Source organism: Limulus polyphemus, unplaced genomic scaffold, assembly GCF_000517525.1.
Source record: "Limulus polyphemus unplaced genomic scaffold, Limulus_polyphemus-2.1.2 Scaffold7416, whole genome shotgun sequence".
NCBI classification, from domain to species: Eukaryota; Metazoa; Arthropoda; class Merostomata; order Xiphosura; family Limulidae; genus Limulus; species Limulus polyphemus.
This window is the reverse complement of record NW_013673026.1, coordinates 5,963-20,297: the sequence shown is the minus strand read 5'-3', so window position 1 is coordinate 20,297 and position 14,335 is coordinate 5,963. Positions and strand designations below refer to the sequence as shown.

The window sequence follows — 14,335 nt, the reverse complement described above, 5'->3', positions numbered from 1 at the left end:
TTATACGGTTTATTTGATATTGTTTATACAGTTTATTTGATATTGTTTGTACGGTTTATTTGATATTGTTTATACGGTTTATTTGATATTGTTTATACAGTTTATTTGATATTGTTTGTACGGTTTATTTGATATTGTTTATACGGTTTATTTGATATTGTTTATACAGTTTATATGTTATTGTTTATACGGTTTATTTGATATTGTTTATATGGTTTTATTTGATATTGTTTATACAGTTTATTTGATATTGTTTATATGGTTTTATATGATATTGTTTACATGGTTTTATTTGATATTGTTTATATGCTTTTATTTGATATTGTTTATACAGTTTATTTGATATTGTTTGTACGGTTTATTTGATATTGTTTATACGGTTTATTTGATATTGTTTATATGGTTTTATTTGATATTGTTTATACAGTTTATTTGATATTGTTTATACGTTATTGTTTATATGGTTTTATATGATATTGTTTATACAATTTATTTGATATTGTTTATATGGTTTTATTTGATATTGTTTATACGGTTTATATGTTATTGTTTATATGGTTTTATATGATATTGTTTATACAATTTATTTGATATTGTTTATATGGTTTTATTTGATATTGTTTATATGGTTTTATTTGATATTGTTTATATTGTTTTATATGATAGTTTATACAGTTTATTTGATATTGTTTATACAGTTTATATGTTATTGTTTATACGGTTTTATATGATATTGTTTATACGGTTTATTTGATATTGTTTACATGGTTTTATTTGATATTGTTTATACGGTTTTATTTGATATTGTTTATATGGTTTTATTTGTTATTGTTTATATGGTTTTATTTGATATTGTTTATACGGTTTATTTGATATTGTTTATATGCTTTTATTTGATATTGTTTATACAGTTTATTTGATATTGTTTATACGGTTTATATGATATTGTTTATATAATTTTATTTGATATTGTTTATACAGTTTATTTGATATTGTTTATACGGTTTATATGTTATTGTTTATACGGTTTATTTGATATTGTTTATACAGTTTATATGATATTGTTTATATGGTTTTATTTGATATTGTTTATATGATTTTATTTGATATTGTTTATACGGTTTATATGATATTGTTTATATGATTTTATTTGATATTGTTTATACAGTTTATATGATATTGTTTACATGGTTTTATTTGATATTGTTTATATGCTTTTATTTGATATTGTTTATACAGTTTATTTGATATTGTTTGTACAGTTTATTTGATATTGTTTATACAGTTTATTTGATATTGTTTGTACGGTTTATTTGATATTGTTTATACAGTTTATATGTTATTGTTTATATGGTTTAATTAGATATTGTTTATACGGTTTATTTGATATTGTTTATATTGTTTTATATGATATTGTTTATATGGTTTAATTAGATATTGTTTATACGGTTTATTTGATATTGTTTTATATGATATTGTTTATATGGTTTATTTTGTTTGTAAAGTGCAGATAGCCTATTGTGTAGCTTTACACTTACAAGGAAATCATTATTGAAAATATTATTTGAATTGCGAAGAAAAATAACGTATCGCTGAACGAATGATAAAAAAGATAACGGCCAAACCCTTCCAGAGTTGTATTTGAGAATTTATCAAGAAAACACCACCTGTTGGTCATTTTATATTGGGTTTGGTGTAACGATCTGACGTTGAAATACCTATATCATGTCACTCAAACCTCCACGTTCTGCCAAACAACGTGTTGTTACCAGGGGAACCAGAAAATTAAACAAACGCAAAAAAAAAGTATTGAATAATATAATAATACGAAACGGAAGATCGTCTTTACTGCTTTGTTTCTTGTCGCTCTAACCGTTGGCGCAATTCAAATGATAAGTTACACTATGTTGAGAGAAAGAGCCCTCTTGTGGACAAATTCATTCTCAATAAGAGTACAATAACCGACGTTGGAACTTCAGAATTCACGAGTTATATTTAGTGGTTTAGGTTTACCTCTACAGAGACACCATGATGTTTATTGAATAGTTATTTAATTAAGAAAGACATCCAACGGCTCCAATTGGCCAAGTCAGTCACCTGATACGAACCCCATCGAGCACGTCTGGGCCATACTTGCTCGAGCAGTGAGAAGAAGTTCCAGAAAACCAGCGTCCTGTGGTTGATGTTTAGCGTGCATCCTGGGTCAAGATCCTACAGAATCCATGTCAAAACACTGAAAGATGCTAGTGTCAAATCGACTAGGTACTGATGCACATTTTTGTCAAGTTGATAATGTGAGATGAATGACTATTGAGAAATATTGTGGTGTCTATTTACTTTTGAGATGTCTTCCTTCTGTTAGAGTAAGTAAATCTAAATGTCTGAAACTGTTTGTAGTTGTTAAATCAAGTAATTTCAGTTATCCCGTTAATGAAGGTAATTCCTTTTAACCTTTCTAAGGAAGTGTCTGGTTACATGCTGTACACTGGTTCAAAACTCAGCTTCTTAAACACTTTTATTTTCACAAAAGATGTCACTTTCTTACTTTATCTTTATAACAATGCCCTGGGTATTCCACCGTTTTACCCTTGTCTGTCCAAAACGTAAAACTAATTCTTTCATTTACTGAGAGAAAGTTCGAGGAGAATATTTCTTGTGACGAAAGCTGTGGACCTCTAGAGATCTATATCTCATTGGATTTCATTCTCCACAAACTGCTGGCTAGATGAACCAAACATCAAAGACCATCCTGCTGGAGCTGAGAGTCCAATAACAGGACACGCTAAACCTCGTGTTGGAGATGTTTAGCGGGTACACCTTATTAATGGATGCATTGTTACAACATGTTCTGTTTTTTAAATTACAGATTAGGCTTATGATGATCTAAACAGAATTATCACCCAGAATCAGTAGGAACTGAAACGAGTTTCATATAAACGGTTTTTATTTGTTTCACCATGATACAACTATTATTGCTAATAACAAAGTGGCCATGTGTTAAATAGACATCTGAGAAATGGTATCTCAAGTATATAACTGATCTCTCTCAAAATGGCATCTTAATACGAATTAATCATGCGAAAAAATGATCACCTTTACATTTACAGACTGTTCCTAGTGGTATTGACACAGTGTAATAATGTAGGGTGTTAGCACCCAAGTTTTCTTATTGAAAATTAATTTTAAACGTTTAGATAAAAAACCCACAGTTTTTGAAACATAATACACCTTTCACAAAAATGGAAAGTGTTAATATCAATCTTAAGAAACCATTATTTTACAAGTGGCACTCTTAACACAACAGTGAAAAGAAGACAAAGTTAAATATTTAGAAAATAAATTTATAATTATGAATGATTTATAGTGATAAGCATGGCAGTCAGTAAACAATATATATATATATATATTGTTAATGTTTAAGAAAAACTTTTGTAACAAAAATAATGAGATGACATTTGTCTAAATAAATCAAAGGATTCTTTTAAACAGAATACTAATTATTATAAAGACAAATTTCTGGGTGTTATACTTAAGTTAGAAATCAATACAAGTATTAACTCTTTATTTACAGGTCAAAAAACAAAAATTATTATAGAAAAAATGAGATAAAAAGTTTATCTTCACGCTGATAAAAATCACAATGGAATGGCGATGCTTTTGTTTCAACAAAGAGCTGCATAAATGACTATCTGCATCTGACATGAGGATCCAACCCCGAATTTTAGCATTATAAGCTATAGAGCTTATCACTGAGCCACTGGGGAACATTTTCAAATACAATATTCTTGTAATCTTGATTTACCTTCAAGGAGAGACATCTACTGGGATGACTTGTAACTCAGCCTACTCTTGAAGTTAAAATTAGTTGTTAATTAAAAGCTTGCAATGATTCAGTGGTACTTGTGAAATGGGAAAATCAAAACATAAGTATTATGTACAACACAAGCCATCATCAATGATATATAGAAGGAAAAGGATACCTTTCTTGGAGATCATATACCTTTAAACACAACACCCATCAGAAATTATTACATTAGTTTGTATGCAACAATATAAGGGGACTCTAACAAACAATATGTGTATGCAACAATGTGAGGGGACTCTAACAAACAATATGTGTATGCAACAATGTGAGGGGACTCTAACAAACAATATGTGTTGCAACAATGTGAGGGGAACCTAACAAACAATATGTGCACGCAACAATGTGAGGGGACTCTAACAAAGAATATGTGTATGCAACAATGTGAGGGGACTCTAACAAAGAATATGTGCATGTAACAATGTGAGGGGACTCTAACAAACAGTATGTGTATGCAACAATGTGAGGGGACTCTAACAAAGAATATGTGTATGCAACAATGTGAGGGGAACCTAACAAACAATATGTGTATGCAACAATGTGAGGGGACTCTAACAAACAATATGTGCATGCATCAATGTGAGGAGAACCTAACAAACAATATGTGTATACAACAATGTGAGGGGACTCTAACAAACAGTATGTGTATGCAACAATGTGAGGGGAACCTAACAAACAATATGTGTATGCAACAATGTGAGGGGACTCTAACAAAGAATATGTGTATGCAACAATGTGAAGGGACCCTAACAAAGAATATGTGTATGCAACAATGTTAGGGGAACCTAACAAACAGTATGTGTATGCAACAATGTGAGGGGACTCTAACAAAGAATATGAAATAACAGATTTGTTACTTTGGTTTATCTAAAACAAGAACTTTTCAAATTTATTAACACAGAAGTAAAAAACAGGTTAAAGAAGATACTTCAGTGTCGAGACCATTAACTTCTTTTTTAACTCTACCTTCATAAACAACCATATGTAAACTGAACAGATATCAACACAGCTTACTTCTTTAGAGACATTATATTATTAGGCTCAGTACGGTTTTGTTTTTAGGCTTAGTACATCTTACTGCATTAGACTTGACATAATCTGACCTATTGGTGGCTGTCTTTTCTCCAGCACCAACGTGAAATTGATTCAGTAGTCCTAAATGTCGTATCATATAGCTGTATAGCTCAAGTACTTACTTTTCCCACAAACAACCTTAACGGTTAGTATACCAGACTACTGACTTACAGTCAGATTAACTTCATCATCACTTTACGTACTACAATCTATACTGAATAACACAACATTAGATAAGAGGTAACATCAAGGGATGTATAGAATCATCTCTGCAGCTCAAGGTCAAAGTTTTTTTTCCCCATTTAGGTTTTACCCTAAAAGCTCAGGAATGAGCATCATATTTCCACAAATAAGTGTCTCTCACGATACCATCTGGGTGAGGAGGTCCTCGCGGGGAGCTCTGACTGATTGGACCATTAAGCAATGTGGACATCGTTGGAGCAAGGGGACTCGAAGGACTTGGATGGTCAACTAAAGAATAAGAAAAATATTCTCTGAGTATGAACGTAAGTTATGCTGTCTCTGATATTATAAATAAGTAACGTTTTATGTCCATATATACAGTTATATAAAATCTACTTACTGAAGCCAGAAGGAAACTTCCCTCCCCGCTTCACTAACAATCTCACGCTGTAGCTGCCTTGTCTAATCAGTTCTATAGCTTCTGCATGAGACATGCTCTTTGTGTTGATTCCATTAATTTCAATGATTTGGTCTCCTACCTGTAAAAACATCAGAATGCTATTTACCCTGTTTCTACTGGAGTGGAGATATTGCAATGATTCATATCAACAGGTAGATACATGACAAACTCACCTAACATAGGTACTACACTCAACTCACTCATTAAGTTTTGTACAGGTGCTACACTCAACCCACTCATTAAGTTTTGTACAGGTACTACACTCAACCCACTCATTAAGTTTTGTACAGGTACTACACTCAACCCACTCATTAAGTTTTGTACAGGTACTACACTCAACCCACTCATTAAGTTTTGTACAGGTGCTACACTCGACCCACTCATTAAGTTTTGTACAGGTGCTACACTCGACCCACTCATTAAGTTTTGTATAGGTACTACACTCGACCCACTCATTAAATTTTGTACAGGTACTACACTCGACTCAGTCATTAAATTTTGTATACGTACTACACTCGACTCAGTCATTAAATTTTGTATACGTACTACACTCAACTCAGTCATTAAATTTTGTACAGGTACTACACTCGACTCAGCCATTAAATTTTGTACAGGTCCTACATTTAAGTCAGTTATTTTGATTTGTACAGGTCCTACATTTAAGTCAGTTATTTAGATTTGTACACATACTCTACTCACTGAACAAATAGTTTGTTTTATCCTTTACGTCAAGGAGATTACATATAACCTTTCCATTTCGTTAGAACATATCACAGCACATGTTTTACAGATAACCTTTTTACTGCAATAACATTAATGTGTCAGAAGTAAAAATCTCAGTTGAAATCTTTTGGTCCTGGAACTAGAATTATTATTTTGGAATTCTTTAGTTATTAAAGCATCTTTTAACTCACCAAGACACATAAGTATGAAGACATTCCTACCTGGAGTCTACTATCTTGATGTGCTGGCCCATTTTCTGCTATCCTCAGTACAAACAGGGGCATATTCTGAAACTCCTTCCCACCCCTGATGCTGAAACCAAATCCTCGAGTCCCTCGATGAAGCTCTACAGAATAGTACTGGACATCTTGATCAATTAAGTGATCTTCCCCCTGTGTTTCATAGAGAATCAAACTGAAACTTCTAATCTTCTTAATCTCTTATACTAGATAAATTACTTGAGATCAGTGGAGACAGTTGGAAGCTGAAGCTTGTATATTTGTCAGGTGAGAACATGTTCCATTAAAAGTTATTAAAAACAAGTCATAAATTATTCTAATATTTTGAATAGTTGCTGGTTTATTGTCTTTCATAAATCTAAATGTTACGTGATGTTTACCATATTGTCTTTCATAAATCTAAATGTTACGTGATGTTTACCATATTGTCTTTCATAAATCTAAATGTTACGTGATGTTTACCAGCACATATTTAAGTTTAAGACAAAGACCATGCTTTTCAACACAAACCAGTGACCACTCATCTGGAGTAGGACACGTAGAAAGACCCTTGTTCTAGTGTATTAATACTATTATCTTTAATAGTATAACAGTTTTTAATGGCTTGTTCTAGTGTATTAATATGTATCATGTATACCTTTATGATATTCTTTTATTAGTTTGTTCTCTATAATAATGAACAAAGATCTTTCTACTCCAATTTCTCTCTCTTTTCTTTCTCTGACCTTTTCTTCTCTGCCTTTAGAACACTAGGTCTTCATATTTCAACCACTGACTCTGACCTTCCGTACAGGAGACTCGCAGACTGCATTCTACTTCCAGGTGCAGTATTCACAAGTTTTATAACAGTTTTTAATGGCTTGTTCTAGTGTATTAATACTATTATCTTTAATAGTATAACAGTTTTTAATGGCTTGTTCTAGAGTATTAATACTATTATCTTTAATAGTATAACAGTTTTTAATGGCTTGTTCTAGTGTATTAATACTATTATCTTTAATGGTATAACAGTTTTTAATGGCTATTAAAGATAATAGTATTAATACACTAGAACAAGCCATTAAAAACTGTTATTCTATTAAAGATAATAGTATTAATAAACTAGAACAAGCCATTAAAAACTGTGATACCAAGACTGGTAATAGTATTAATACACCAGAACAGGCCATTAAAAACTGTTATACCAAGACAGGTAACAGTATTAATACATCAGAACAGGCCTTTTAAACCTGTTATACCAAGACAGATTATTAACAAATTAGGAGAAGCACATACAACATTACTTATGCTAGGATATTGTTACAAGTTAGTAAAACAAAACAGAAAGTAGCAAATTAATACATTAGAACAGACCTTTAATACACTATTAATACAAAGTCTGACATTTCATTAATTAATACAATGGAGACACTCAGAGAACTTTCATCGAAGTATAATATCTATATTTAACATCATTTCTTTAATTATCGACACAATTAAGAAAACTGAAATTATATAACATTTATATGGTGATAATTATTAGGAAATCATGAAAATAATTCTGGCAGAACTGAAGAAAAGTACAGGTTTACAGACATATATTCTAATAAGATTCAATAACTTACAGCCTGTAAGTGGAGTTAACCCTACCCACACGGGTCATAGGTCAAAGGCCATGTCATCGCATTAAAAATTTTATTGAACTATTATTTTATGAATTTATGTCAAAAAGTTTGGTATCAAATTATAGATTATAATTCAAGTTTTAGTATTATTCATTATTTAATTTCTTAATTTAAGAGTAAATATTAAAAAACACACCTAAAATGTCGATTTTTTGTGTGTCGCGTGGTATGTTGATTGGTTCAAATTAGTCTACAGTTTCTTATGAATTAGAAACTCAAATTACCGATATTGACAAGCTAGGATATCAATAAGAACCTCCTATCTTTTGTATTTGCTGAGATATTGCTACATTTACTGAATCAAACACAGTGGCCCCACCCACCTCTTTCAATTTTTGGTAAGACATGCTTACGTACACTTACTTCTGTCTACAATGTGTGAATAACCAATCGAAAGCTCAGAATGTCCTCCTAGTGGCATAATTGAATAATTCAGGTGCCAAATTCGTTCTTTTAAAGCTTAGATTCGAACAGGTAAGGTGAAGACTAAAGGTCAGTTTTGTATTATTGGATACGGTAACATGAGTGTACTTGCACCACATCATTGTAAGTCTTGTATTGTTAATGTTAGCAAGGCATGGCTGAAAGGTCAATATAATAAATATATAATGTTATGAGATTTAAGCTATTGAAAGTAAACATTTGTGTTATAATTTGTAGTTATTCTAGAACAAAAAAAGCATAATTTATATTAATTTCCTAATTTTGTATGATGGTTACGAGATTGGTCGAATCTACTGAACCCGAACAGAGATTCAATAATGAAAATAACTGTTGTTTTTCTTAAAAAAAACATTTGATAATTATATCTGGAGGTTATAAAGATTTTGCATGTGAAATTTGGAAATTTTCTGATGTTTTTAATCTTAAAATCAAAATTACTTTCATGTTGCATAGTCAACATGTGAAAAGAAAAAAAGGCACGAGAAAAACATTACTTAAAAAAATATTAAAATGTAATACAAAATATTTATATTTTGCATATGTATTGTAATGTTTACTAATAATCTGCCAAATTTTGTGAGCTTACTAATTAAAAAGTTATAGCATAAAAACTATAACATGCACAAAATGGTTACGAGGTCGGTCCCACGGACTGAGCCCATGCTGAAAGTATTGCTTACCCTATGTGGTGTTGATGCTATACTGGATGTGTCATCTACAAGAAAACACAAAAGAAAGTTCTGGAACAAATAAAAAAATCAACATCTTTTTATTTCAGTTCTACTGGTAAATGTTAAAACCAAACTATCCAATACATTAAAACTAACAATGATTTGTTTCAATATAAACTAACTGTATTTCTATCCTTTAAGCACTGGTACCAGTTAATCAACAGTTGTACTGAATATGTAGAGTTCTACCAACTGATAAACTGTATAATTTTTGGGGAGCACTAGTTTGCAAAATATAACAGTAATTTTCTTTTTCTTTAAAGGTTATAATGAGCAAACCAGCTAAAAAATTATGGAATTAACTTGGAATAAGAAACAGTTTACTTTCAGCAAAAAAGAAATACAAATATTTGGAAAAACTGGTTTTATATACCGTATTAACCATCACCAAACCTGCAGAATAAAATGTGTTTCTCAAAATGTTGCCCGTAACATACTGCTATTATTATTCAGAAATGTTTAAATAAATTTAATATTAAGCTATTGCTTCATATATAAAAATTATTAGCAGCTTTGTCTTTCTTTTGTTTTATATAATTACATTCTTAATTGTTTAAATTATTACTTTCTAACATAAGTAGCTGAGGGGCCATTTAACAATTTTCTCCATGAATTAAATAGGTTTCTTTTACTTCACTGCTGTTAGTGCAGAAACAGTACAATTGGTAGAATAGTTAATGAGAAACCAATCATGAAATGAACAAAAATATAAACCAATTAAAAAACAGTAAAAGTCTGAATCAGAGTCACCCTAACGTTCTGTGAAACATAAGCTGAATGTGCACTTCTAATACCTGTTCCAGTAGAAAACTTAAAAGATAGTTATATTAAAACACATATACCTCCAGTATAAAGGACAAGTCTAACTAAGAGGCTGTACCTTGAGGAGGACCAATTGTGAGGGTAACTGAGTAACCAGAATCTTTTATTAAGTTCACAATCTCCCCATGATGTGCATTTAAGATGCTTATTCCATTTACGGCCAAAATACGATCTCCAACGTGCAGCTGGCCACATCGCTCGGCAGGACTCCCTTCAATAATCCTCCCTGCAAAGAACAAATATCAATATCTTTAATAAGTAATCAACTAGGGATTGGATTGACTAGCAATATCTTTATTAAATAATCAACTAGGGATTGGACTGACTAGCAATATCTTTATTAAATAATCAACTAGGGATTGGACTGACTAGCAATATCTTTAATAAGTAATCAACTAGGGATTGGACTGACTAGCAATATCTTTATTAAATAATCAACTAGGAATTGGACTGACTAGCAATATCTTTAATAAATAATCAACTAGGAATTGGACTGACTAGCAATATCTTTAATAAATAATCAACTAGGGATTGGATTGACTAGCAATATCTTTATTAAATAATCAACTAGGGATTGGACTGACTAGCAATATCTTTATTAAATAATCAACTAGGCATTGGACTGAAGCCACTAACATCATCCTCTACACTGAAAGTGAAATTAACTTTTCAGGAATAATAATGTCAATAATACTTTAAGCACAAGCTGTTAGCAAAGCTTGGTATGTCAAAGTAACAGGAAGTTGCTCAGAAGATATAACGAAAATTAAAATAGCACATGTGTTTTTAAGAGGGAAAAATCTAAAAGAAAAAGTTACACTGGCCGTTAAAAATATTTCTTAATGGCTTAAGTTTGTTACGTTAAATAAAGAATACAGAAACTAGCTGAACTTCAGACAGTAATCCAGTATAACAAAAGCTAGAATTACAAGTAAACATAAAGTTTAAGCCTAACAGAAGCTAACAAAGTAATTTTCATACCTAGTAGATCATGTCTGCAAATCATTTAAGCTAACATTCAGTAACAACTTTAACCTTCCACTACTTCATCCAGTCTTATTCCCAGATAAATTCAAGAATACGTACTGTTCATCCAGTCTTATTCCCAGATAAATTCAAGAATACGTACTGTTCATCCAGTCTTATTCCCAGATAAATTCAAGAATACGTACTGTTCATCCAGTCTTATTCCCAAATAAATTCAAGAATACGTACTGTTCATCCAGTCTTATTCCCAGATAAATTCAAGAATACGTACTGTTCATCCAGTCTTATTCCCTGATAAATTCAAGGTTACGTACTGTTCATCTAGTCTTATTCCCTGATAAATTCAAGAATACGTACTGTTCATCCAGTCTTATTCCCTGATAAATTCAAGATTACGTACTGTTCATCCAGTCTTATTCCCTGATAAATTCAAGATTACGTACTGTTCATCCAGTCTTATTCCCAGATAAATTCAAGCCTATATACAGTTCTATTCAGAGCTATGTACTGTTATTAAGTCATATTCAAGCCTATATACAGTTCTATTCAGAGCTATGTACTGTTATTAAGTCATATTCAAGCCTATATACAGTTCTATTCAGAGCTATGTACTGTTATTGAGTCATATTCAAGCCTATATACAGTTCTATTCAGAGCTATGTACTGTTATTAAGTCATATTCAAGCCTATATACAGTTCTATTCAGAGCTATGTACTGTTATTAAGTCATATTCAAGCCTATATACAGTTCTATTCAGAGCTATGTACTGTTATTAAGTCATATTCAAGCCTATATCAGTTCTATTCAGAGCTATGTACTGTTATTAAGTCATATTCAAGCCTATATACAGTTCTATTCAGAGCTATGTACTGTTATTAAGTCATATTAAATCACGTCTTAACTACCCACCTATTGTGGATCCTGATCTGCCCACAGAAGAAATAATGACAAACCCAAATCCTTCATTTTCCATTCTGGTCACAATGACATCATACGGATAGATATTCTCACTCGATTTTGTGTGACTTAAAGAATCTGTAAGTAGAAATGGTTGTGACTGGAATAATACTGTCATCAGCTATAAAATGTTGACCTGATAATGTTGACCTGAAATATCAAATATATTAACGTCGTAAAAAAAACCTTTAATCATGGAGTTTATTTATTTAAAGAGAGGAAAACTCAAGCAGTTGCGAGATTAGCTCTTTCTAATCTTTGTAGGAAAGTGTAAAACCAAACTATTATGGAAGGTGGTGCTTTTATGTTGTTGTTAAATAACAGCAGTTGTCTTATAACATATTACCCAGTAATCTAAATTTATAGAGGCAAACTAATTCAAATTATATATAATGATATCCATATCTAAAGGTTACCATCTTCTTCAGTTTAGCCTAGTATAAAACATACTAAAACCATACCTAAAGGTTACAATCTTCTTCAGGTTAGCCTAACATAACTTATACTGAAATCCATACCTAACGGTTACCATCTTCTTCAGTTTAGCCTAGTATAAAACATACTGAAACCATACCTAAAGGTTACGATCTTCTTCAGTTTAGCCTAACATAACTTATACTGAAATCCATATCTAAAGGTTACAATCTTCTTCTGTTTACCTTAACATAATGCATACTGAAATCAATACCTAAAGGTTACCATCTTCTTCTGTTTACCCTAACATAACTTATACTGAAATCCATATCAAACAGAAGAAGATTGTAACCTTTAAAGAAGATGGTAACCTTTAGGTATGGATTTCAGTATAAGTTATGTTAGGGTAAACAGAAGAAGATTGTAACCTTTAGGTATGGATTTCAGTATAAGTTATGTTAGGGTAAACAGAAGAAGATTGTAACCTTTAGATATGGATTTCTGTATAAGTTATGTTAGGGTCTGTTTAGCCTAACATAACTTATACTGAAATCCATATCTAGAGGTTACAATCTTCTTCTGTTTACCCTAACATAATGCATACTGAAATCAATATCTAAAGGTTACAATCTTCTTCTGTTTACCCTAACATAACTTATACTGAAATCCATACCTAAAGATTACCATCTTCTTAAGTTTAGCCTAACATAACTTATACTGAAATCCATACCTAAAGGTTACAATCTTCTTCTGTTTACCCTAACATAATGCATACTGAAATCCATATCTAAAGGTTACAATCTTCTTCTGTTTACCCTAACACAACTTATACTGAAATCCATACCTAGAGGTGACATTCTTCTTCTGATACCCAGTGTCACCCTTCCATTTACAGCTGCGTTTCCCATTAACTGAACCACATGATGATGTGACGTGTTGATGACCACCTGATTGTTAACAAATACTATCTCATCACCTGAACGGAGTCGTCCATCTAAATCTGCTGCTCCACCTGGAACTATGTGACCAATAGAAACCTATAGACCAACAGAATAAATTCTGATCATATTTATTAACATACAGAAGAACGTAAGTATCAAATTAGACGATTTTATATCTTCCGGAGCCAATAACAAGTAAAGAAACTGAACACATTATACATGCACTAACCAGATCATAACAGTTTGTTTTCAGTTGTTCCAACAATGACAACCTTTGTTCTACACTTTCCTAACACAGCATTCAACGGATATCACTAGTTTAACGCTTTTTTTTTATTAACAAAAAACTTGCAATGCAAAAATATATTTTTCTTTGAACATACTATTTGTTAAGTCAACAATAACAGCAACTGGTTTAATCGTTGTGAATATCTGACCAAACCAGATATAACATACAGGAACATGATGTAAATACATGAGAATGATGCTGCTACTGCCTTACAAAAGGTTTTGGATTACTTGGTGAGTTCGGCAAATAAATGGCAGATGGTTTTTAATTGATTATAATAAAAACAAGGTAATCCATTTAGGGTATCATAATTTAAAATATGAGTATAATTTTCAAGGAAATAACCTTAACACTGTTATGGAAGAAACGGACCATAGTGTTCTAGTTCATCAGTCTCTTAGGCCATCCAAGCAATGTGCTGTTACTAGTGGTAGGGCATGTGCTGTTACTAGTGGTAGGGCATGTGCTGTTACTAGTGGTAGGCCATGTGCTGTTACTAGTGGTAGGGCATGTGCTGTTACTAGTGGTAGGGCATGTGCTGTTA

The 14,335-nt window shown here is 31.5% G+C and overlaps 1 protein-coding gene across 1 annotated transcript in view; it reads right to left on the bottom strand.

Moving 5' to 3' along the window:
* Positions 1-14,335, bottom strand: part of LOC106474597 — a gene marked incomplete at its 5' end in the record, with an annotated part of 24,652 nt that overhangs the window by 4,410 nt on the left and 5,907 nt on the right. Inside the window, 6 exons of the mRNA XM_022402910.1 lie at positions 5,520-5,658; positions 6,524-6,694; positions 9,330-9,364; positions 10,261-10,428; positions 12,100-12,225; positions 13,406-13,598. Coding sequence (XP_022258618.1) covers positions 5,520-5,658; positions 6,524-6,694; positions 9,330-9,364; positions 10,261-10,428; positions 12,100-12,225; positions 13,406-13,598 — 832 coding nt within the window. The remainder of the gene's footprint in view (positions 1-5,519; positions 5,659-6,523; positions 6,695-9,329; positions 9,365-10,260; positions 10,429-12,099; positions 12,226-13,405; positions 13,599-14,335) is intronic.